Raw genomic sequence first — 27,273 nt, forward strand, 5'->3', positions numbered from 1 at the left:
AGGAGCGGCATGGATGAACAACTCCACCAGCACACTTAGTGAAAGTAACACAAAGGTGAGGAGAGAAGCCAGGATGTGCAAAGGCATGAGCAGGCGCATTGCTAACTGTGTGAGGCAAGTTTGGGTACTAAAGTCTTATCTGAACTGGTCCTTGCTTTGTCCTCTCTGCACTGGCATGGCCTAGATTTTTGCTATTTGTCTCCTCCACCTTCCTTTATGATAACTGCTTGCTCAAATATGATTCTTGATTCCTCTCTGAGGTTGAGTATAATTTTAGTTTAATAACTGGATTTTATTTTGTTCCAATCTCTCATTGAAACACTTCAACATCTGTTGTGCTAGCTCTCTTTTGCCTGATTCTGTACTAGTTATACCTGCACTTTACTTGTAGGGCTTCCAGAAATAAATATTTGCTTTACTGTTTTTCTGCAGTTTGCACTCACTGTACTTGCTTTATAATCCTTCTGCTCAGCTTGGTAAAACATAGTGTAATAATTTCTTTCAAGGAAACAAGTGTCATTCGGTAATTGACTTGCCAATGACTTACCTGGGCCTGAGCCACTGACTTTCACTAGAAGAGAAGCATTAGGTCTGGGTATTGGATTGTGTGCAGTAAAATCTCCTTGTATTACGGGAGTAATAGCAAATAGGATAAACATTACTAACAGATAAATGTTGCAATATCTAGAGGTCTGCACTTGCCAATTGCCATCATACTGCCAGGTTTTTAGAGCAAGCATTATCTGTTATTGGACTAAGAATATAAGAGCTCTGTTGAATCAGATCACTGCGTGAAGGCAATAGCTTCACTTCAGCCACTGGTAGTCAGAGACTCCCTGTTTCTGACCCTGATGGTATCATTCAGCTAGCATAGCTAATTGGCATTAGTAGATTGAGGCTGCAATCCTAGACACACTTTCTAGAAGTAAACATCATTGAACACAATGGAACTTACTTCTGAATAGACTTGCATAGGATTGTGTTTTTCAAACTGTGGGTCAGGACCCACTAGGTGGGTCACGAGAAAATTTTAGGTGGATCCCCATTCATTTCAATATTTTATTTTTAATATATTAGATCTGATGCTACCATGGTATGTGAGTGCATTTGGAGAAATGTTACAAACCTGTTCTTTTAACAAACTATGATGTATATTCTTTTAACAATGTTAGTAAATGGGACATACTCCTGGTAAGTGTACGTAGGATTGCAGCCTAGGATTGTTAAAAATAATTTCCTGCTTGATGATGTCACTTCCGGTGGGTCCAGACAGATTCTCATTCTAAAAAGTGGGTTCTGGTGCTAAATGTGTGAGAACTGCTGGTCTATTGCCTTTTCAAAGCCATCTAGTCAAATGCATCCTTTGAGCCTGCATAATTTTTTTTTTTTTTTTTTTGGGGGGGGGGCCTTTTTCTACTCAAACAGCAATTGGGGAGCTATTATAATTGAGGTTTTTCACTCTTTCCCTTCCTACCCAGAGGGTTTAAAGCTAGGGGCTTCTATATATGTAGCATATTCTTGATCTATGAACCCTTATGCTGGGATATGTGGTAGGATTACTTGAATGAACTGCTGTTTTGGATATCAATAGGTACCAGTAGTTTTGTCCTACCAGCCCATTGAAATACATTAGGAATAATAATTTTGCTTTCTTCTGTGGAACTGCAGCTTATCTCCACTTTGGGGTAAAATTGTATCTAATTGGAAGACCTTCATCTGCAGACGCGTGTGGCCTCTCTGCAGACGCGTGTGGCCTCTGGGAACCCAGTGCCTCGGGAACTAAGTGCCAGGTAAGGCACAAGAGTTTAGCATCTGGGCGAGTTCAGCAGCAGGGCGAGGAGGCCAGGGCCCCATACGCTGCCCTTCCTCTTCCCTTGAGAAAAGGGCTGCTATCCAGTGTACGGTTTTTAAAAGGACCCCTAAATAAAACAACAACAAAAAAAAGCTATGCAGTCAGGCAGCCAGCAGCAGGGTGGGGGCTATCCAGTGTTCTGCATCGAGTGCCACATGTATGATTATATGCCTCTGGGGCATAAGTCATGGGTGTGTCCTCGATGCAAGGAGCTCCAGGCTCTCAGGGAACGCGTCCGCTCCCTTGAAGCCTTGGTGGCCGACCTGGAGAAGCGCAGGCAGCCAGAGGAGGAACGTGGGGAGACTTCTGGGGACGATCAGGCTTCGTCCCAACCTCAGGCGTGCAGCTCCTCGGCTGCCCGGGTGGGAAGTCTCGGGACTGGAGGACGTCATCCTGGAGAGGAGGGAAACAATCCCCTAGGGGGGATCCCTTCTCCAGGGGATGGGCCCGTGTCCGAGCGCACTCGGGATACTCCTCGGCGGGAGGGGGGTCGGGGGCTTCTTGTAGTGGGGGATTCGATTATTAGAAACATAGAGAGGGGGGTTTGCGACGGATGTGAGGACCGCATGGTGACTTGCCTGCCTGGTGCGAAGGTTGCGGACATCACTTCTCGTCTAGACAGGCTGGTAGACAGTGCTGGGGGAGAGGTAGCGGCTGTGGTGCATGTCGGCACCAACGATGTGGGCAAGTGTAGCTGGGAGGTCCTGGAGGCCAAATTTAGGCTTTTAGGCAGGAAGCTGAAAGCCAGGACCTCAAAGGTAGCGTTCTCTGAAGTGCTACCTGTTCCACGCGCAGGGCCAGCTAGGCAGGCGGAGATCAGGGGTCTCAATGCGTGGATGAGACGGTGGTGTAGGGAGGAGGGGTTTAGATTTGTTAGGCACTGGGGAACGTTTTGGGACAAGCGGGGCCTGTACAAGAGGGACGGGCTCCATTTGAACCAGAATGGAACCAGACTGCTGGCGCATAACATTAAAAAGGTGGCAGAGCAGCTTTTAAACTGATCCCTGGGGGAAGGCCGACAGGAGCCGAGGGGCATCCGGTTCGGGACTCCTCATCCCTATGGGATGAGGATGGGGAGGTTAGAGAACAACAAGACAAAGGCAGGGTAGGAGAAGAAATTGGGAAAGGTAGGGTGATGGGATGTGATAGACGGTTTGGCACAATGAGAGGATGCGGGGACAAAGGAGCGAATAAGCAGCCCATCCTGGAGCATTCTGTGTATAAATGCTTTTATGCGAATGCCCGAAGTCTACGAGCAAAGGTGGGAGAACTGGAATGTCTGGTGACAAGGGGAAATATTGACATAGTGGGCATAACGGAAACCTGGTGGAATGCGGAGAATCAGTGGGATACCGCAATCCCGGGCTATAAACTCTACAGGAGGGACAGGCAGGGGCGTGTTGGAGGTGGGGTGGCCCTTTATGTTAAGGAAGGGATAGAATCCAGCAAAGTAGAGATTGAAGGTGGGTCCGACTCCACCGTAGAATCTCTGTGGATTAAATTACCAGGCTTGTGCAGCGATGTAATACTGGGGGCGTGCTATCGTCCTCCAGACCAGAAATCTGATGGGGACCTTGAAATGAGGAAACAGATCAGGGAGGTGACAAGGAGGGACAGGGTTGTAATCATGGGGGACTTCAATTATCCTCATATTGACTGGGTCAATTTGTGTTCTGGTCACGATAAGGAAACCGGATTTCTTGACGTGCTAAATGACTGTGGCTTAGATCAGCTAGTCACGGAGCCCACCAGAGGACAGGTGACTCTGGATTTAATTTTGTGCGGTACGCAGGACCTGGTTAGAGATGTAAACGTTACTGAGCCATTGGGGAACAGTGATCATGCTGCGATCCGTTTTGACGTGCACGCTGGGGGAAGAATACCAGGCAAATCTCTAACAAAAACCCTTGACTTCCGACGGGCGGACTTCCCTCAAATGAGGAGGCTGGTTAGAAGGAGGTTGAAAGGGAGGGTAAAAAGAGTCCAGTCTCTCCAGAGTGCATGGAGGCTGCTTAAAACAACAGTAATAGAGGCCCAGCAGAGGTGTATACCGCAAAGAAAGAAGGGTTCCACTAAATCCAGGAGAGTACCCGCATGGCTAACCAGCCAAGTTAGAGAGGCTGTGAAGGGCAAGGAAGCTTCCTTCCGTAAATGGAAGTCTTGCCCTAATGAAGAGAATAAAAAGGAACATAAACTGTGGCAAAAGAAATGTAAGAAGGTGATAGGGGAGGCCAAGCGAGACTATGAGGAACGCATGGCCAGCAACATTAAGGGGAATAATAAAAGCTTCTTCAAATATGTTAGAAGCAGGAAACCCGCCAGAGAAGCGGTTGGCCCTCTGGATGGTGAGGGAGGGAAAGGGGAGATAAAAGGAGACTTAGAGATGGCAGAGAAATTAAATGAGTTCTTTGCATCTGTCTTCACGGCAGAAAACCTCGGGCAGATACCGCTACCCGAACAGCCCCTCCTAACCGAGGAGTTAAGTCAGATAGAGATTAAAAGAGAAGATGTTTCAGACCTCATTGATAAATTAAAGATCAATAAGTCACCGGGCCCTGATGGCATACACCCAAGGGTTATTAAGGAATTGAAGAATGAAGTTGCAGATCTCTTGACTAAGGTATGCAATTTGTCCCCAAAACGGCCACAGTGCCAGAAGATTGGAGGATAGCAAATGTCACGCCTATTTTTAAAAAGGGAAAGAGGGGGGACCCGGGAAACTATAGGCCGGTCAGCCTAACATCCATACCGGGTAAGATGGTGGAATGCCTCATCAAAGATAGGATCTCAAAACACATAGACGAACAGGCCTTGCTGAGGGAGAGTCAGCATGGCTTCTGTAAGGGTAAGTCTTGCCTCACAAACCTTATAGAATTCTTTGAAAAGGTCAACAGGCATGTGGAAGCGGGAGAACCCGTGGACATTATATATCTGGACTTTCAGAAGGCGTTTGACACGGTCCCTCACCAAAGGCTACTGAAGAAACTCCACAGTCAGGGAATTAGAGGACAGGTCCTCTCGTGGATTGAGAACTGGTTGGAGGCCAGGAAGCAGAGAGTGGGTGTCAATGGGCAATTTTCACAATGGAGAGAGGTGAAAAGCGGTGTGCCCCAAGGATCTGTCCTGGGACCAGTGCTTTTCAACCTCTTCATAAATGACCTGGAGACAGGGTTGAGCAGTGAGGTGGCTAAGTTTGCAGACGACACCAAACTTTTCCGAGTGGTAAAGACCAGAAGTGATTGTGAGGAGCTCCAGAAGGATCTCTCCAGACTGGCAGAATGGGCAGCAAAATGGCAGATGCGCTTCAATGTCAGTAAGTGTAAAGTCATGCACATTGGGGCAAAAAATCAAAACTTTAGATATAGGCTGATGGGTTCTGAGCTGTCTGTGACAGATCAGGAGAGAGATCTTGGGGTGGTGGTGGACAGATCGATGAAAGTGTCGCCCCAATGTGCGGCGGCAGTGAAGAAGGCCAATTCTATGCTTGGGATCATTAGGAAGGGTATTGAGAACAAAACGGTTAGTATTATAATGCCGTTGTACAAATCTATGGTAAGGCCACACCTGGAGTATTGTGTCCAGTTCTGGTCGCCGCATCTCAAAAAAGACATAGTGGAAATGGAAAAGGTGCAAAAGAGAGCGACTAAGATGATTACGGGGCTGGGGCACCTTCCTTATGAGGAAAGGCTACGGCGTTTGGGCCTCTTCAGCCTAGAAAAGAGACGCCTGAGGGGGGACATGATTGAGACATACAAAATTATGCAGGGGATGGACAGAGTGGATAGGGAGATGCTCTTTACACTCTCACATAATACCAGAACCAGGGGACATCCACTCAAATTGAGTGTTGGGCGGGTTAGGACAGACAAAAGAAAATATTTCTTTACTCAGCGTGTGGTCGGTCTGTGGAACTCCTTGCCACAGGATGTGGTGCTGGCGTCTAGCCTAGACGCCTTTAAAAGGGGATTGGACGAGTTTCTGGAGGAACAATCCATTATGGGGTACAAGCCATGATGTGTATGCGCAACCTCCTGATTTTAGGAATGGGTTAAGTCAGAATGCCAGATGTAGGGGAGAGCACCAGGATGAGGTCTCTTGTTATCTGGTGTGCTCCCTGGGGCATTTGGTGGGCCGCTGTGAGATACAGGAAGCTGGACTAGATGGGCCTATGGCCTGATCCAGTGGGGCTGTTCTTATGTTCTTATGTTCTTATCTGAAGCAGGGTTCATCCCTGGAAAATTCTGAATACCAAGGTTTAATCTTGGCATGTGAAAATTAATGGTAAAACAACTGAGGGTGCAATCCTGAGCACCCCTTCAGCTGGCGCAAGTCCCTTAAAGCACTTTGGCGCCACTTTTTGGGAAGACAGCCCAGCGCATGGACGTGCGCCAGCCTCTCTGTGCTGACGTGAGCCCAAGGCCGGATGAGTTTGCGTCAGCTGAGCTTGGCTGGCGCAGGGGTTGGGGGGGCATGGAGAGGGTGGGGAGGAGTCTGGAAGGAGGCATTTCAGGGCAGAGGGAGGGCTGGCGGCGGGCTTTCTCATGGGTGGGTGGATGGGGAATGGGAGATGGGCTAGAATTCGGCAGTTATGCCAGATCCTAACCCTGTTCCTGGGTGGCCCAGGTCAGTCCTGGGCTGCTTGGATTTGTGCCACCTCTTTAGGTGGTGCAGATCCAAGAAGACCAGGGCTTTTCAAACTGGGACATAGTGACGCCCCAGCCCGAGGGCCCTGGCCTCTGCCCCCTTAAGGGGCAGGGGCAACGAGGAGGCAGGGAGGAGGCAGTGCCCCAATCCTCAGGATCGTGCCACCAGGGGCTGCAGGGGCTTGGCTGTACTTAGCAGAGTCTCCTGCAGCCTCCTGGGGGTGCGGGGAGCCCTGCGCGACTGTCTTCAGGGCTCCCTAAAGCTTTACAAGTGAAAGTGGAGCAATCGCGCTCCACTTCTGGTTTTGCGGAGATGGGGCGCGATAACTCCACTTGCACTTCTAAAGCTTCGGGGAGCCCTGCAGACAGTTGCGCAGGGCTCCCTGCACCCCTGGGATGCTGCAGGAGGCTTTGGTAAGTACAGCTAAGCCCCTGCAGCCCCCTGAGCGGCACGATCCTGGGGATCGTGTCGCTGCCTTCCCCCCACCCCCGCAACTTCCCCCCACCCCTGCAAGGACTTAGAGTGGCTCAAACTCTCCCTGAGAGTTTGAAAACCACAGAAAAAGACTCATTGGGGCTGCTGCAGCTCTCCCTGGGGTAGGGGGAAAAGTTTTCCCCTTGCCTTTGGCTGAGCCTCAGACAGCCTGAAACTTGCACTGGATACAGCGCAAGTCCGCCAGCCTGCCTGCTCCAGTGCAATTTAAGATTGGGTTGCCCGTGTTTTAAGGGTTCTGGAAAGGTACAGGTATCGCTCAGGGTATTCAATCCTATCCAACTTTCCAACACCAATGCAGCTGCAATGCAGCCCCAAGTAAGAGAACAAGCATTCATCACTACAACATACATATCCTAATATAAACTAAGTTTTGGAGCATGTTTTGTGTCTCAGGTGCACCTTGCAAGCAGGTCTTCCTGGCAGATGAACCCTAGCACTACTCCTGGTAATTAAACACTGCCTGGTGAGCAGAAGTCAATGCAGGCTGACAATAGTGGTGAGATTCAAGATTTGATGCTGACCACTTACACTGCTTTTCACAGTGGGACTCTGAGTGAGACAGTTTTTGAGATGAGGCATAGAATGTACTTCTGAGGCATTGTAAAAATACATCCTATGTATCTCAAAAGCCTTTCCACAATGAAGCAGAGCAGGCCTCTCTTCTTTCACAGCTCTTTTTTGGGGGGTAGTGGTGATAATGTTCTTTTCATTTCCTTGCTTGCTCTGTTCTGTTATCACTCCTTCAGACCCACCCTACATTGCCATTTACTCACGTTCCCTTTGCTTCCTGTCCTCTCATAACAAAATGGTGCTATGAATATCAGTACCTGAGATGGTATTTCAAATGATGCATCGGGGCGCATGTCTCATAAAGAAGTGGGCATGTTCCTTTCATAAAACATCAGGGAAACATCCAGGGAAACATCCACAGCTTCCTACATGTAAGGCTAGTGGGAAACAAGATTTTGTCTCCTTTCAATTAACCTACTAAACCTACCTTTTCATAATATGAGAAGCTGTAAAATGTATTGAATGCTTATAAAACAGCAGGTACTTTTAACTGCAGCCTCCTTGCATGCCTCATTTATCAAGGGCTGTATGAATTCACATGCATCTCTTGTCTCTTTGGTCCTTAGAGCTAAGCAAACCAAGTTGCAAGGTTTGTTTGTGCTTTAATATCACTTTTATAGCCTTATTTTCTCAAGTTTCAATTCCTGGCAGTCACAAGTCACAGTATTGTGCTGAGCGCATGAGCATATGTTCTGGCCTGAGAAGACAGCTGGCTTCAGGAGGTTGCGGTGGGCATGGGAAGTTTTTTATTGCTTTGTTAGTAACTTACCTGCAGTCTAGGCAAAGCATTCCCTCTGCCTTGTGGCTGCTACATTCACACAGCATGAACCAAACATTCATTCCTGTTTTTGTGACAGATCATTGTACTGCCCAAAGTTGGATGCAGAAAAGAAAGGTTAGCAACATGCATATAGTCAATGATCAGAAAACCTAATGTTCAGTCATTTACAATTTTTTAATAATTATGCAAATTAGGAAAGATGGGTAGTTTAATGAGGACTGGGATCTTTAGTCACAAAATAAGAGGTGGGATTTTTCCCCCCCTGCAGAATTCAAAGTCCCACAGAAGAGAGCTTGAAATTTGTGAAAAAGTAGCAGGGAAGGGATGAGACAAGCAATATATAGAGACAGCCATCATATATTGCAGGGGTGGTCAAACTTGCTTAATGTAAAAGCCACATGTAATAAACTAGGTGTTTGAAAGCTGCAATATTTAAAAAGCATTTAAATATATGTACTCGTAATGAACATTAAACTTGTGTTTTAATCCAGTGGACTCTCAGTTTATACCTAGCAAATACTTATAAAGCTTGAACATTTCTTATTTACCTTTCATATTAAATGTGATGCAAAAAGTGGGGCAGCCAGACACATTTCTGAGAGTCACATATTATTTATCAAAGAGCCACATGTGGCTCACAAATTGCAGTTTTGCCACCCCTGATTTATCAAATAAAACCAACAACTTTCTTCATTTGAGATCTTGGCCATCAGGAACCAGAGGTGAATTACAATGCAATCGAACAAAAAGCAATGTAATGTTTGCCTTGGCTTTTCCTGAGCAAACCACTTTCCAATCCCTTGACAGGAACTCCAAACTAGCTTCTTTTTCATCTTCTTCCTGACAGTCTAGCACTTCCTTTAACCGAGATGCCGTTAAAGCTGGGACAGGACGTCGCTTCCTTGGTGGGTTGCTGGATGATACTTCTTACTGCTACACATTGGAAGTCTCCTTCTACAGTTATATGGTTGGAGGAACTGCTTCGACAGTCCCATATACAGAAGAAACGTGTATCCTTTAGAGATTGTACTCTATTTGCTCTACTGTGACCAGGAATCTAAGGTAATCATAGACACAAATGGTTTTTTGAAACAAAATGAATGTGTCAGTATTCCCCTACTTTCACCATTAAGGACCATATGGTTCTCATTACATACACAGTCACAGAACAGTTATCCAAATGTTTGCCAGAGGCTATTGTTAGGATCTGAACCCAATGACAACTGGTAAATTACCACCACTACCACCACTACTATTTTTGAGTCTTGATCTAGGTTGTCAAAAGCAATTTTAGCCTAGATGAAAATGTCAGTCACTATAACAGTAAGAGTATGCTTCTCTTGATTATTTATTGCCTCCATGTTTTACATCTCATGCTTGCCCAGTTCCCTGTTAAAAGTCATTCTTTCTTGTATTTCTTTGGGCGGGGGAAAGTGCCTTAATATCTGTGCAGGATCAACTTGTCTTATGCAGATAGAGCTGCATCACTCATGCTTCATACATCATTGCCATCAGCCAGCCAGAGCAGAAAATAAGTTGTAGATAGCGGTGATTATTTTTGGTGATGATGTACAGAAAGGCTGAGGCTGCAGTTTTTTTTCCATAAGTATGGCTGACCCTGCTGTGCTAAAAGTAGCACAAGCTGGTTTGAGCAGGCAAACATCAAAATGTTAGTCTAACCCAAATTTTAATGTTGAAAAACTCATCCTGCTTAGATGTGATTTTCTCTCCTTCTTTCTCTTCTGATGATGGTGGATCACCCTTGAATGACATTGCAGTGAGTCACCATCCCCTGACTTTCACATCCATCTTCCTTGACCACAACCAAGAGTGGTAGATCCCTAACATAATGGTAGAGCACATGCCTGGCATGCAGAATGTCCCAGGTTCAATTCCTGATGTCTTCAGGTAGGGCAGAAAAAACATTAGGCCTGAAACCTGGAATGCTACTGCCAGTTTGTTCAACAATTCTGAGGGACCAGTCCTATCCAACTTTTCAGCACTGATGCAGCTGCAAAGCAGCCCCAAGGTTAGGGAACAAATGTTACCTTACCTTGAGGAGTCATCTGTGACTGCCCCTCCTACAGGATGCAGTGCATGCCCATTGGCATGGCTACATCAGTGCTAGAAAGTTGGCCAGGATGAGCCCTGAGATATGTAAGCCAATGGTTTGACTCAGTATCCTATGTATGGTGAGAGTATGGAAACTATGGATCAGATCAAAATCGGGTCGGATCATAAGGATCATGAGCAGCTGGAACCTGCTATGGCAGCGATTCTCAAACTCTCAGGGAGCTCGAGAACCACTGTAAGTGTGTATGGGGGAGTGGGAAAGGCAGCGGGGGCAGGGGGAAGGCAGCGACAAAATACCCAGGATTGTGGGGGTCACAAGGGCTGGCATGTACTAACCAGTCTCTGCAGCAACCTCCCAATTTGCAACTGGAAGTGGGGTGAGATCACTACATTTTCAATTTCTAAAGCTTGGGGAGGCCATGCAGGGCTCCCCGCACCCCCGAGGCTGCTGCAGGGACTGATGAGTCCATGCTAGCCCTGGCCCCCCCATAGCGACACAATCCTGAGGATTGTGTTGCTGCCTTCCCCCTGCCCCTACCCCTTAAAGGGGCAGAGTCCAGAGCCCTCAGGCTAGGGCGTCGTGATGCCCCAGTTTGAGAACCACTGTGCTATGGTATCTAGAATCTAACCCCAAGCTGACAAGTTGTCTGCAATCATCACCAGAGAAAGTAAGTTAACTGGACCAAGGACACGGGCCTACTAACAGACTTGTTTGAATCCTGAATCATTATAAATGTCATGACTGCTCAGAATCTCAGTCCCTGAATAGTGAAGAAGTTTCATAAAGATGCCCTAATGGTGCAATCCCATGTAGCCCCACTGAGTTAATGAGACGTCCTTCTAGGAAAATGCATGTAGGATTGCAGTCTAAGCTTGTTTTGAGGATGAGAAATAATCAAGTTAGGAGACTGATGATCTAAGAGGGGGGGGGAAGCCTTATGGGGAGACTAGAGGTGAGAAGTCCTGTTTGGGTCAGAAATTATAATCAAAATATGAGACTTTTTCCTAAGAAAAACCACTCCTATTAAATCATTCTAATTTGCCAGATAACCCTTTAAAGCCTTCATTTGTGATTTGGCTTTCCAATTAGATGCACTTCTTAATTAGAGGACAAAGTAGACTTGTTTAATGTATGAAGAGTGATGTTTTTTCTAATTTGCATGTGGTCAGGCTTAAGCACAGAACTTGTTACCACTGAAAACCATGCCTTAGTTTTAAAGTCAAGGAGTTGCATCCTGGTAACCCAAGTATCTGTGACTAAAAAGGAGCTATAAGAGAGAGAATCCCAATTAGGCTGCAACAGTTCTTTATTATTCTGTTTGCTAATTGGTAATTAAATAACATTGTTGATATTTTTAATGACCTGGGGGGAAAAAAGATGACAACTCGTTTTATGCTGAAGCTCTGGTGAGAGGAGCCCTTCTGTAAATAAATATACTTTTTGTGTCCTATAAAGAGGGTAAGAAATTATAACTTGATGGTACTAGCTCAAATTATATTTGACCTTGATGTTATTTGTGGAACCTGATGTATAGCCGCAATGAAATCTATGGAATGTCTCCAATTGAAGTTGTGGGAAGAAGGAGGAATGGCAATCTTTGGTAGCAATAAACTATAATCTACAAATAATAATAATAATAATAATAATAATAATAATAATAATAATAATAATAATAATAATAATAATAAACTTTATTTCTATCCCGCCCTTCTCCCCAAAGGGACCCATATAATACGACATTACAAATAGGACCCACAAATAGGACTATACTGAATGATCACCCTTTTCAGGCCAAAAGCAGAGGTTTTTAGGGTAGTGGAATATTTCTAGGAAAAAAACAATGATGTTTCACACCCATTCACTGCTATTGCTTTCCTTTCTCTGCTGCTGCTCCACTGCATTTTTTCCTGCTTAGAGCTTCTTTATCCTTCAGTCAGGAATAATGTAGTCAATGATTCCAGGTGGCAAACAAGATTTGGCTAAGTGAACGTCACTCAAGGAAAACAAAGCCCTGTTAGGATAGAACTATCCAGTTAGGATAGTACCTTCTGCACTGGTCACATGAATAATCCCAGTCAATCAAATCACTGGTTGCCCTCAATGTTTATGGGCAAATTATTTTACCCCCTTTCAGTACAATTTCTAAAAAATACAGAGGCTGTTTTTGGTAATCCTGAAAGGGTCTGGAAAAGTGCCATTAAACTGTATTATTGATGCACACAGCTCATAGGACCAGGATATATATTATATATATTATAAACATATTATAATATATATAATATTTTTAAGTAATAACCACATATAAAACAGTTCTTCCATCTACTTCTACCTCTTCTAACCATTTATACAATTCTTATACCATATATAAAAAATTTCAGACTCCCTATAATATACTTTCTAAATATTGACTTTCTATCAATCCTCAGCTAATTCAATTACTCATTAATATTAAATAAAAATAATCTAATTTCCAAACTGTGATGAAACCAACAATCTCTTGTAATATTTTATTTACCACTCTCCAATCTGATTACATTTCCCCCCCCCTTTGGTTTAATAGCCACATATAAAACAGTTCTTCCACACATTTATTTCCAGGTCTTATTATTATTATTATTATTATTATTATTATAAAAATTCTAATTCATATTTATCAATTTCATATATATTTTTTTATTTCCTTTTTTTTTTTTTAGATAAGTTTGAGCCATTGTTATTAACTAAGTAAATCCTCTAGTTTTCTTTAACCCTCAGGTTAACCCTCAGGTTTCTTTCCCTCCATTTTTTCTCCTGTAATATCTTTAATAGTTTATTTCTATAACAGAGTCTAATAGATCCACACTTTCTTGTATAAAATGTGTTCATTCTTCCAGTTAACTGGGATGTATTTTCTCCTTTTTGTACCAACAAATTTTGTATTTTGTGCATCCATGTTACTCTGTTCATCTTATCTATCTTGATCTCCATCAGCACCTCCTCTTCATCCTGTAAATTTCTTGCCGTGTCCATTCTTCTGATGGTGGTTCCATCCCTCACCATCACCCTTTCCACTTTCTTACACCCTTGTTCATCTTCCGCTTGTTTCTTCACATCTCCCAATTGCACACATCTATCTGGTGGGAGAGAGTCTCCAAACCAACTTGAATCTGCAAATACCAACTCAGCTGCTGTTGTCCCATTGCAAGCAATCTCTCCGTGTTTGTCAACACTTTTTGTATCCAAATTTCTGAAACTGATTCCATCTTGCAATTACTCTCTAATCCACTAGAAGTCCACAGTGCATTATTCTCCTTCCTTCCACCATTTCTTAATTAAGTATTTTATTTATTATTACAGATAGAGGCAAGGAAATGGGTTATAATTGGGGCTGGTACTACACAGGTTACACATGAGGGTACTGGCCCTAGATTACAACATGCATTATTCAAAAAAAGAAAAAAGAAAAAAAAGCAATCCAAAGACTGAAAAAAACACAATAATCATCAATACAAAAGCTATCATATTTATCAGTATAAAAATTTAGATTTATCTAAACACTCAATATTGTACAACTAAAATTATCTATCCAGTCATAAAAAGGCTTCCAGTATTTTCTTACTCTAGCTAAATCTGTCTTTCATTCTTTCTGTTAAAACTTCCATTTCTGCTATTTCATAAATTTTGTCTATTAAATTTTCTCTAGTTGGCACATCTGTAGATTTCCATTTTTGTGCAAATAATATTCTTGCCACTGTAGCAATATATACAATAAGGTAAGCAGGCGGAGGGTGGAGAGAGGGCGGGGAGGAGGCGTGCCGGTGGGTGGGAGGGAGGGAGGCAGGTCCTGTGGAGCTCCGTTCCACTGGATCCAAGGCGTACATGTGGGGCTCGGTGCCCTACACGAACACCTTTATCTTACGTCGGCAGTAATGTGAGTAGCCTCATTGTGGGGCTGCTTCCCTTACCCTGAGAAGGGGACAGAAGTCCCCTTCGCCCGAGGCATCGCCTGCCGTAACCCGGGGCGCACAGGATCCGGTGGCAGCCATTTTCTGTGCTGCTGAAGCTGCACACCCCGGGCAGCTCAGGATTGGGCTGTGAGATAAGTAAGGATTTAATTAACATATAGACTGGTGGGCTCCAAAGTGGCTCGGTGTATGCTGGGAAGAAATGGTGTACTGGGGAAAGCTCACTGAAAAAAAACAACTTAGACCTGATTAAGTTATGCCTTCAAGTACACGATATGTCCCAGTAGGTGGATTTTTTTTAAAGCATTCCAGGAAGGCACAGGCTGTGAAAGAGAGTGGAACTGCATTGAGAAGGTTGGCGGTGCTTTAGGTCTTTGTTCCCACTGTGGTTTTGCTCCCTGTTGCATCCCCTTGCACACCATTTTAAAGATTAAAAAATCTCCCATGGGCATGCATACATCTAATTTCTGTTTAATTTAAAGGTAAATGTATCCACCACCACCCCAGATCTCACACCCCACTTCAGCTTCCCCCCCCCCCAGTTAGAAACCAGGAGAGCACACAATGTATGACTGCTTTCTTGGGGTTGACTGAGTGATACTGCTGGTGGTTATCCCAACCCATCTCCAGCTGAAGAGAGAGCGAGAACTGCTGTTGCTTCTGTAGTGAGAGCCCAACCAGGCCAGGCTACAGAGAGCTGAAGACAGAAAAATGTTGAGCAACTGCAGCATCAGGTGATGGGTAGAAGAGGAAATTTGTGGGAGGCCAAGCTCACTTCTTTGTGCTGCTGCTGCTGGCTCTATACATGTGCTCAGTCTGCTATATGCATATTCAGAAGCAGACTCTGACCCCTGCTAACTGGGTAAGAGGCACTTTTGCAAGTGGGTGCTCCTCTTTTATTTAGCAGGGGGAAAGTAACTGGCCCAGCAGTGTCTGTTCTAGTGGCTGTCTGCTGGTGTTCTTTTGCATCTCTTTAGATTGTGAGCCCTTTTGGGACAGGGAGCCATTAGTTGTTTGATTTTCTCTGTAAATCGCTTTGTGAACTTTTTGTTGAAAAGCTATATATCAGTACTGTTAATAATGATGATGATGAGGGTAGGGTAGCAAACTTTCAGGCTGCTGCAGAGACTTGATGGAGAAGGCTGGTATCAATGGCAGGAATCAATGACAGGGGCAAGGTATGATGTGGTAGCCACAGATGAGTGTTACACCTGATGACATCATTGCTCAGCCTCCTTTAGAAGTGGGGAGGGGCTTCACTCTGTCCCCCTCTCCCTACATAGCATCCTGGGTAACGCTGATCAATGACTCATGTGCAGGGACCAAGGGAATCCTCCTCTTCCCATAGTCCTGCAAGCTATCATCACAGAAGAATCTTTTTGCTGCAAAACAATGCAGTAGTAAATTTGTTCAACATGTGATAATTGTTAAATCCTCAAGATGCTCAGAATTTCAGATAATTGGGAGCTGCACCTTGACCTTCAAGGAAGATAAAGAGTGATTTCAGCAGCTACCTCTGCTACTAAAGATTGGGGGAAAAGACGCTACCTTTCCGTTGTTTTAGTTATTTAAGGTTACATGCAGTCCTAAGCATAATTACTTGGAAGTAAGTTCTATTGAAATCAACTATAATCACTATAATCAACATGATTAGCATTGGGCTGAGAAGTAGCTGCTTACCTGCTGAGTTTGCTCTTCTGAAGAGACTTGCTGTTTTTCCCTTTTCGGCTCGGGAGAATCATAATCTGGTTGCTTGCATGCTCCTGTCTAAACTGTCGACAATCACACCAAAATGAGTGATATAAGCAAGAGAAGGTCAGTCTAATTCTAATTATCCTGAGGTCAATTTATACAAATTGAATCGAAAGGTTATTACAAAAATCACCTCAGATTTCACCAAGTTCACCAGTCTTGATCCACTGAAACAATTCATTTTTCATTCTCTGTTTCCCATCTCATCTATTAGTGGGCACAGAGAAGGAGACAGAACCAGCCTCACTAGTAAAAGCATGTAATTTGCATTTGACATTGAAACTTTGGGCTGCAAAATTTCCAGGAAAAAAATTGTATTTGCACTGCCAAAAAAATACATTTTTGCCAGTTTCTTTGCATGAGGCATTACGATAAGTTGTAATATAGGAAGACTTTGGAACAGCAGCACTCAAACCTGCACCCACCTGTATGCCTGGAATGCGGTCCCTGTCCAGACTGCATGCGAGCGTTCCGCTCAGGCACTGTGCGACACCCTCCTCTTTTGGAGGACAGGGACGCTGTGGGCAGCCGCATCATCTGCCCAGCATGCCAGAAGGACGCACGAGAGAATGTCTGGGCAGACACGAATGCCCAGAGCATCCCTGGCTTCTAAAAGAGGAGGATGTTGTGTGGCCACCCAATGGAACCGAAAGGTTGACTCACCAGGCAGATGGATCCACGCGAACGCCAGATCTGGCCCCCAGGCCTAGGTTCTCATCACCCTGCTTTAGAGAATTATAACTAATGTTAGTAACTGTTTCCTATTGAATACCTGTAGTCAGGTTTCAGTTTCAGCCTGAAACTGAATAGCCTGAAAAGTTTAAGGCAGATAAAATGAATATGTTTTGGGCTTCAAAAACTTCATTAAAAAAAATTAATCAATATTTCAGGTCAGCTGTCCCTTAGGCAGTCCCTTTCTCAATGGGGCTGCCCTGGGTAAGGTGAGAGAGTTGTAGAGTAAGAGATGTGATGTTCAGAGGAATGCCTGGAGGCTTCCCTCAGTATTGACATGTAATGCAAGCCTATTCATGCATATGCCCATTAAATTCAGTGGGGTTTGCTCCCATGTAAGTACGTACAGGCAGCTGTCATTTATGTGGGGGTTGTGTTCCAGGAAATCTGCGAGTGTGTTAAGAACGCGTTAATTAAAAATATTTTCCTCATAGGAATCAAAGTAATTGTTATAAGTTAGGGGGAAAGTAATTGAACACACATGCTGAAGACTGGGGACTTCTGCTACTCCAAGATGGCGCAGGGGGAGAGTTTCCAAAGGAGGCTACTGGGAGTGGTTACTGATGTTGATGACTGAGGAAACAATATGGAAACAATGATGACTGAAAGGAAACTGAGAAAACCATAAGTGATAGCACTGTGAACATATTTTCTTAATGTATTCTTCTGGCTTTAGATGAGACTTCTCCCCCCCCCCTCCCCAAACAGGAAGTGGCCAGCTTCTAACAGATTACTCATTAGTAACTAATTAGCAGCTAATTGATCGTGCTATTTTGAAAATTGTCTGCATAAATTAGACTTCTACTATGCAAATATTTTGAAAATGGTCAAATTACTGGAAGTTTTGCTGGTGTAAGTCTGAGGAGAGCATGTGGTGGGGCAGGTTGGAAATTCAGGGATAGGATCTGTCATGTGCTTTTGCAACTGAGATCCAGCTCCCTCCCTGACCCCTCCATTGCTTTATCTGTAGGCCTGGGTGAGCACATGTGGGGAGCCACTGGCAGCATGGCATTTACAGCAGTGCTGCGATATTTACAACAGCAGAATGTGAATTCTGCTGTTATAATTTCATGATAAAATTAGGCTGTAAGTCCACCTATGTGTACAAAACAAGGACACAGCTCTCTTTACCTTTTAAAGGTGACTGATCTTTGTTAATACAGTGACCATTTAGTGCAGTATTTCTCAAATTGTGGGTCAGGACCCACTAGGTGGGTTGCGAGCCAATTTCAGGCGGGCCCCCATTCATTTTAATATATCAGACTTGATGCAACCATGGTATGTGATTGCATTTGGGGAAATGTTACAGACCTGTACTTTTAACAAGCTACTATGTATATTCTTTTAAGAATGATAGTCAATGGGATTTACTCCTGGATAAGTGTGGGTAGGATTACAGCCTAGGATTGTTAAAAATTTTCCTGCTTGATGATGTCACTTCTAGTGATGACATCACTTCTGGTGAGTCCTGACAGATTCTCATTCTAAAAAGTGGGTCCTGGTGCTAAATGGGTGAGAACCACTGATTTAGTGTTCTTTTCTTTACCACGTACTGAAATTATATCCCTTTTGGTACCAATAATTCTCAAGGAGACTAGACTGATCTCTATCCAACTTGAAACCATACTAAACTTGGAAGTCGGTCAATAGTGAAGGTTTTGTACCCACTGTTTTGGGGTGTTGTGCTGTTTTGCACCCATTTTGTAGTCACTGCTACAAAACAGGAACTGTGTTCACAGGAAGTAAGTGGTTAATGCTATATCTGCATGCATTTAAAGGCTGTACATAGGGACAATAGCTAGGGCTTTGGGGTTGCTTCTGAGAGATGTAGAAGATTTATAAGGAAAATCCTGTTATGGTCTCACCATTTTTAATAGAAACACAATAATTTTCTTTTTTATTCCTATAAGCTTTTCTCTTTCCTTTCTCTTATATAAGCAAATTGGGAGGAAACTAGGCAGATGGAACTGATAGCTAAACTCTTGGGTGTTCAGAGAACCATAAAAATGCTATTAAACCTATAGTTAAAATAATTCTTTGGTAAATGTTAAATTCCTATTAGTAACACTGGCTACACTTAAGTGCAGGGGAAAGGGCATTGCTAAGTGGAAAGGCAATGGATGGAGTACAGGGCTTAGAAGATATTCATGGTCTGCAGAAGTTGTCTGAAGGGGGCAAAGTTAATAGCAATGACAGGCTGGAGATTGAGTTTAGCAGCTGGCTGAAGGAGGACCTGTCCTTTTGAAGCTCTCTGAACTGCAGATAAAAACATAACAGTATATCCTTTGAATAAAGTGTAGGGGGCATATGTTAATAACAAAAATTTGCAACACTGCTTCTTCCAGTACATTGTGCCATATACCATCTTTGAGAAGGTGGCACTCATCTAAAATGTGTTAATATAGCAGATGAATGTGTGTCAGTTGTAACCCTTCAAGGTTAATATGGGTACAAAATAAATGTATATAACATTTATAGAAAACTAGGGTTTTCTTTCTCTTTTTTCCCTGAGGTACAGGAATGGAAATAGCAGAGTATTCTTTGTTTCTAGCACTACTATAGAATTGTGTCATATTAAAGCTGAATGGGTTGTTGTGTGAATGGAAAGCACTTCTGTTTGTGGAGTGGGGAGGATTTTGGCTCATATCTCCTTAAACTACAGCCCTCTGTGTCCCATACAGCTTTGTTCTGGAGGATCTTCCAACACTCCAGAGCAGTTCTTTGGTGTCATGGGGGGCTATTGCGAGGAGGGGACAGGGAAGTTTATTGTGCATTTCCTTTTATGTGCCCCTTAAGATACAACCCAGTTTTTGATCTGCAAACCCCTTGAACATTATTAACATGTACAGCGCATTGGGTAGTCTCCACTCACCCTCTCCTGGGCTGACCTTGCCTTAACGCGTTCTTACCACACAATTATGATGAAGGATTCCACAGTATTGGACTATGCACACTGGATTATGTGCACATATGCAGTCCAAAGAGTGCCCTAGGCCAGTGTAAGCCCCCTGTGCCGAACTCCTGGTCGCAAAAGCACTGTAAGGCACTTCTGCACCACTGGGTGAGTTGGGATATTGGTGCAGGGGACTTGCATCGGGCTCCGGAGGCTGAATGCAGCCCCAGTAATGCTGGTGGAGGATACATATGTTCCAGTGGCAGGCCACCAGTGCGGGGGTCTGGGGAGTGTGAGGGGAGATGTTCCGGGGTGGGGGAGGGTGGGCAATAGGTGGGCCTGTTGGCAGATTGAGCCTGGGAAGGGTGGAGTCAGGATCCGGCACTTAGACCAGATCCTAACCCCCCTGCCAGGCAACCTGGCCTATTGCTCAGCTTCTTGATGCTACGCCACCTCTTTAGGTGGTGAAGATCCAAGTAGTCCCATTCAAGCTGCTGCCATGTTACCTAGGGACAGGGGAGTTGATTCCCCTTGCCCCAGGTTGCGCCACAGCCAGCCCAAGCTTTGCGCTAGATACCGCTCAAGTCAACTAGCCTTGTGTTATTAGATTAGCTGAATTTCTAATAATGCAATCATGTGCAGTCTGTGATGATAAGGTGGGCCTTGGGGCAAGCAGAGAGGCATGTTTCTCCAGCAGTTCTCAAACTTTTTTCCTCCATGACCCACTTTGTCAGCCATGGCTTCTGGGTTGCACCCCAGAACAGGGCCTCTGAGAGGAATTTTATCAGGGGGTACAAAGTTTTTTTTGGGCCCCTTCCTAAGGGGGAAGGGGCAACGGGAGCAGACAGAACAGGGGGCAAAATAGGGCAGGGAGGGTGCTGACAGCCAGAATAGTCTTTGGAGCCCAGGTCAATCAGGCTTCTTGATGCGGAGCCCAGGTCTACCCAACCATGCGGCTTCAGCAGCAACATAAAGTAATATGGAAACCCAAACACACTCCTAAGTCTCTTTAAAATCTTTGACATATAGAAAATCCATTGCAGAAAATTAGCATCATCATAATTAGGCTTGCACTAGAATAGACAGTGTGCTGTGTACCCCAAAATGAACTTCTGCAACAACTGTAGCCCTGCAACTGTGTCCCTGAACTCCTATACACTCCTTCATGGTTATGGGATCCGCAAGCCAAAAAGCTACTGTAGCAGGCCAGTTTCCTCCCAGATTTGACACTGTATTAGGGAGGGTCATGGATGCATTCCTGGGCCTTGCTGCAGCAGTTGTCACTTCATGGCTGTGGTTGTGCCCCCAACATCATGTGCAGGCAGTGAGTTTGGATGAGATTGGAAAATGTAAGATCCCAAGAACTTTCTGGGCCCCCTCCTTTGGTTCCTAGGTCCCCTTTTTGACCCTAGGCCTGGGTACAAATTACCCCCTTTACCCCCGTCTCCTAGGTCCTGCCCCAGAATGCCTTGCATCTTCCAAGTCATGCCACCCTGTGACCTGGAAGCTGCAAGGCGTTCTAAGATGCAACATGGCCAATGATGTTGCCCCATTGGTAGTGGTTCTGTTGCTCCTGGGGGCAGCACATGACAAAAGCACTGTAAACGTGTGAGGAGGAGAGGTAGCTGGTCAGTGCTGATGCAGCTCTGATGGCGATGCCCAAACTGATGGACTACACGGCTGAGCACAGTGGCTTCCAGACAGCACCCTATAATGCTTTGTAGCACCACAGCCACTGGCCCACAAACCACCAAAATTGGGTTGTGACCTATTTGTGGGTCATGATCCACAGTTTGAGCACTGGTATTCTATGCACATATGCAAGACTTGGAAATTTCACAGGCCAACATACATTTTGCTTCCTTAAACATTACACCAATTCCTGGGTATATTTGGGGTGCCGTTTCCAAAAATGGCATCCGTTTTGCCCTATCACGTCTAGTTTTGGAGACACGGCATAGCCTCTTTAGTGAATGGTTCAAGCAGCTTCCTCATGAGGAAGCCTACACCATGGCATCCTCATGAGGAAGCTGCTTGAACCATTCACGAATGAGGCTATACCGTATCTCCAAAACTAGATGTGATAGGGCAAAATGGATGCCATTTTTGGAAACGACACCCCAAATTCATATGAAACCACCATAAAGTTTGGGAAAAACTTTTCTGACCCTCAATTTTGTAGGCCTTTGTTATATGCAGTCCATGATGACAAGCTTTGGGGCGGAGCAGGGTGTCATGATTCTGTTGTTCAGATCATGGATCCCTGATCTGCAGATGCTGGTTCGGACTCTGCTTTATAAATTATTTTAGATGCCTGTAGAAATTTAATATTATGCTGTTAAATATGCCATACTATTTTTACCAGTATTTTCTCAATGTAAGCTCTTATTTGCTTCCACTAATCTGTTTTCTCCAACATGGTTCTACCTCTCCCAGACCTGTCTCTGAGCAGTCCTTTTTCCATCTAATACTTGAGATTCAATGGGCCTCTTTAAGATAACAGTCGAGCTGATGCATTAGGAGATAATATAATTTCACTCCTCTGAGTTCTAAAGACCATAGGAAGACTGCACACCTATTCTGAATATATGTCACAAGAGAATGCAACCAATATTGATTTAATTTAGCAATAATGCTCTCATTTTTCGCTTTTGCCTTTATACTCTCTGGAGACTTTAATTAATGACAACAAACCACATCCTGCTCGGTAAGAAATTTTTCTCCTTGCCCTATATTTCTAGAAAGTAATCAAAAAAGTTGAGAAACAAAAACACCTTTAGTATAGCAAACAAAGTTCCTGGTGAAATCAGCAGATCCAGCACTTTTTATTACTAAAATATGCACGAAAAGCAAGAGTTGTGCTACAAGTGTCTTTGGTTCTCTGTCTTTTGATCAGTTGTTATTTGTCCTTCACTTTGGGCACAGTGTAGCACATGGCAGAATTTTTACTATGGAGTAAGCTAACCCTCTCTATGGGTCAGGGATGGGGACTAGCAGACTCGAATTGAGTCACAAAACACACATTTTTCACAGGAAAAATCAGCAGTTATTCAAAAATAGTGGCATATGCTCACCCAATCTACCTCTTTGTGAAAACCCTCTTTGGATGTTATTATCCCCATATTCTGAGCATGGGGAGAGAAGGGGCAGGAGCACACTGGCCACCTATGTTGCCACCAAGTCTACCCTCTACCTGGCTAAAACTCTGAGCATTTTAGTGGAGGGGCACTGAACACCCAGAAAGGTCATCCCCATGATTGAGACACCTGGTCAGCCACTGTTGGCAAAGATTAATTGAACAGAAGGATGACAATGTCCAAAATAGCTAGAGGTTTCTGCCGTGGTGGGATGAATGGCAATGAGCAGGAGACCTGTGTGGTGGAACTGTTTTTCACTGTTGAGGCCTCACCTCATAGGAATGCATTGCTTGTTACACTTTATCCTAAGTAAGACAATTTTTGTTGCCTTCAAGACAGCTAAAGCCCTTGGCCTCAATGCCTTTTCAGTCTTCTTCACAGGATTCTGTGACCCAGGACCAGCACTTATTAATCTGTTGTTGTTGTCTGTACACTTGCATTGCACAAGTAAAGCAATACATGCTGGTATTATGAGTATAGGCTGTGGCAACTTTTGCAGTTAGGAACCATTAAAAGTGTATATCCAAGATCAGGAAAGTTGCAGCAGCTGACATCTGTGTTTATCCCCTGTGTGTAATCAGTTCTTCACAAAGAGATCATTTCTCCCCCCCCCCCTGCATATTATTATTCCCCTCTTTTTTGAGTTCTTTGATTCAGTTCCATTTCCTAAGCCTCCTTGGAAGACAGCATTTCTTCAGCCCAGGGCCAGGGCAAGTGTGAATCTTGTGAACCATCAATATTTTTCTTGAGATGATAAATGGCCTGCCAATAACCCAAGGCAGCTGCCAACTCTGTCTGAGCAACGCACCTTCAGCCCCAGTTTGTCCGTGCTTGGTTTATTTATGTGCTTGCTACCTTTAAACGCTTTACCGGGACAAACTTAGTCTTGTAAACTCTGCCAACAATGCCGTTGTTGTGTGTGAAATAGAAAAGGCAATGCTCATCCAGTGACTGTAATGCACTCGCAAGCAGAAGTCAGTAATGAGACAAGGAAGCTTTTGGAAGTGGGGGGAGGCTATTCTTTTATTCTTTCAAGCCTCAAATGACTACTTTAGGTACACCTGGGCCTTTTGCTATCTAGAAAAGTGTGAAGGCCTCATCCTAGCTAACCTTCCAGCACCAATGCAGCTGTAATGCAGCCCCGAGGTAAAGGAGCAAACGTTCACTTACTTTGAGGAGGCTACCGTGACTTTCCCAGGACCTCAGGATGCAGTGCACACCTCATTGGCACAGCCGCATTAGCACTGGAAATTTGAATAGGATTGGGCCCTGAGGTAGTAACATCTGTGAACGTATTTTCAAGGGTGGCCATAAGCCCCCACCCCCACTTCCAGGCATAATCCAAGTATTAGGAGATGTATCTGGTGAAGACAAGGTTGGTAAGGGGGCTTAGGAGCATCTAGGATGGGCCTGCACAACTTTTGACCCACCAAACCAAATGTAGACATTACTGAGGTCTTCAAGGTGCTTTGTAACCCCACCCCACCCCCGCCACTGCCAAGCAGATGTTGCTTAATTTCCAGGAAAACCACAAAGGAGGTTTAGCAGTCCTTTGGTGAAGCGCCATACATGGCTGGTGTCATAATTTGTACAGGCCTGATGCAGGAGATGCATTTGAAGTCACGGACACTGACTTTAGTCTGGCTCAAATTTTCTCTTGAGGTGATTTGAAATGGAACACAATGTATTGTGACCAACAGTCACATCTGACCAATACTACATCACTTTGTTTTTCTTCCCGAGGACAGTATCTCCTTTGCAATGCACATATTGATTAATCAGTATGATATTTTGGGATTAAAATTGAACAGGTGAATAGGGAATCTTGCTGTGAAGTGCTAGCTTGGTGCATCTTTCTATATCTCTAGTCAATTTCCATCAAAGCCCAAGGGATAACTAAGCAGTATTCTGTTTCCTTCATCACCTTCATTCCTGGGTCATCCCTAAACAGCAGAGACTGTATTTATCTGTAGTTAAAGTGCCCTCTTCTGGCACAAAGGAGATTTTCCTCTTTCATCTAAAGACAGTCTTAGGAACATTATTTGGATATTACCCTGCTGCTGTGAAAGAAACGCCAAAGTTACTGTTTCATTTTTGCCTTTATAGCTTCAGTTTCACGTGGCAGGTAGTGATGATGGTCAGTGATTATCACAACAGTTCGGACATTTCTGTAATAGCCAGGGAAAAGGAATTGTCTGCTTTATAACTTTAATAGAGTGGGCTTCTTTCTTGTCTTATACACTGAAGACAACACATAATCGTGTTTGGGATTGCAGATGTTGCTATAAACCAATGAAAGACATTTGTCTCGGCGGCTCCATCCTACTCTCATGGCTACATCCTCATCAAGTATAAACTGGACAGTAGCCTGACAGACTGTGCCGGTATTGGCCTGTATTCGTCAACCTCTGTGTTACCATCATTTCTTGCTATTGCAAACCACTGTTTTCCCTTTGACATTAAGAGGAAAGTGAACTGAGGATTTTAGCGGGCTCTCCATTTCATTTCTTGATTAGGAAAGAGGTGGGCAAAGAGCAGTCAGCCATTAGTAAAAACACTTCCTCAAAAGAGTTCTGCAGTCCAGGTCAATTGTGGATACACTTGTCAATGTGATTTCAACGTTGGCAGCAACTGCATAAGCAGGCCAAGACAGTTAAATCAGCAATAAGATAATTTCTCTCACCATCTTTATTTGCCTGACTTGTTGTCATAGATCCTTTTGCATTCTTTCAATATTTAAAAAGTGCTTCACACTGCAATTGGTTTATTGGGAGGTGGGAAGGTGGGAGGGTTGAGTTACAAAGTGGGGACATTTACTTTAGTTGTAGGAGGCCAAGCTTGATTCTTAGTTGGATTTTAAGGAATTTAAGACTGAAAGAGGGTATTTTTACACAATCACTTTGTAGTACAAGTTGTGTCCATTACTCTGCCCACCGTGCATATCCTGTGCAATATTGCTTCCAGCTGCCCCTTCTCATTCAAAGTTGATAGTTCAGGGAAGTCATTAGAGGACAGTTTCCATTTTGGAGGGAAGAGTACTGGGAAAACATGATGTCTTTAATCATCTGTTTGGCTATGAAATGTACCAGTTGAACAAGCATATCAATGTGTGAGGAAGCAGGAGCAAGCACACAGGTGAACATAAGAACAGCCACGCTTGATCAGGCCATAGGCCCATCTAGTCCAGCTTCCTGTATCTCACAGTGGCCCACCAAATGCCCCAGGGAGCACACCAGATAACAAGAGACCTGCATCCTGGTGCCCTCCCTTGCATCTGACATAGCCCATTTCTAAAATCAGGAGGTGGCATGAGATTTATCATTTCACCAGTTCAGGATCCCAGCCAGTAAAATCCAAATAATGCCAACTCCTTTAAACACCATGCTCTCATCTGTGACTCACCTTCAGATTTATTTCAGGTTGGAATGAGTTAACACAAAGCAGCAGCCCATGAGAAGAACATAGCGCCTGACTTCTTTTTCATTCCATGTTGGCTTGTGAGGGGTATAGTATCTAGGAAGAGGCTGTCGCTACTTTGTGTTGATCAGGAAATAAAGGACTCTGTGCTCTGATTAGTAGACATTGCAGGATAGGAGCAGGGGCTGAGATGAATCTGGATCAGTGCTGTGCCAGTGTGCTCACTGCCCAGGTCTGCCCAACAAGATCAAGGGTTCAAGTTTGTACAGAAACAGAAAATTGAGGGGCTATTAATTCAATTAGAGGATGGAATAACAGCTTGGGGTGACAACCTCTGAACCTTAATTTTATAAACAAGATCTGAGTGGTGTTTTTTTTTTTTTTTAATTTATCTAGCATGGATATTTCAGACCTCCTGTCTTCCTAAATGTTAATCTCCCACTGCAGTATAGATGTAACAGGCATAGTGTTGTCAAGTCACTCCCTTGTGGAAATGCTCCACCCTTCTCTATTTTCTCATTTTCAAAATCCTCCAGTGTTGCAATCTGTTCAGTAACTTGCTTCTGGGACTATTTATTGTCAAAACAGCTATCAACACAGACTTTTCAACAGACTCAAAAACTCTCGCTGCATCCCTTTAGGATAGTTTCCAGGCATCATATTTACTTGAAATCAAAACTGTTGTAAATTGCCCCATGGTGTTCACTGATGTCACCTGTCTGTCTCAGTTGTTCAGGCCTTGTTCAGGCCTCTGTTTTCTTTGCAATATTGCAAGAGTTCCCATGGATTTTGTGCATGAGGCTGGAACCTGGAAGTGTTGTTGAGCCATAGATGTTCATGCTGGGTATTGTGTGATAAATAGGGAGCATTGTACATGTGTGACGTTATACTATAACACTCCAAGTTATTATTTGACACTCCAAGTAGATCCAAGGCTTATTTGCAGGGATGGGCAAATCCATCGCGGCTTGACTCAAATCAT

At 44.2% G+C, this 27,273-nt stretch overlaps 1 protein-coding gene across 1 annotated transcript in view; it reads left to right on the plus strand.

The window, feature by feature from the left end:
• BEND5 (BEN domain containing 5) overlaps window positions 1-27,273 on the plus strand; it is a 1,022,542-nt gene that overhangs the window by 929,457 nt on the left and 65,812 nt on the right. The window contains exon 11 of the mRNA XM_066625824.1: window positions 9,190-9,352. Coding sequence (XP_066481921.1) covers window positions 9,190-9,352 — 163 coding nt within the window. The remainder of the gene's footprint in view (window positions 1-9,189; window positions 9,353-27,273) is intronic.

Source organism: Tiliqua scincoides, chromosome 4 (assembly GCF_035046505.1).
Source record: "Tiliqua scincoides isolate rTilSci1 chromosome 4, rTilSci1.hap2, whole genome shotgun sequence".
NCBI classification, from domain to species: Eukaryota; Metazoa; Chordata; class Lepidosauria; order Squamata; family Scincidae; genus Tiliqua; species Tiliqua scincoides.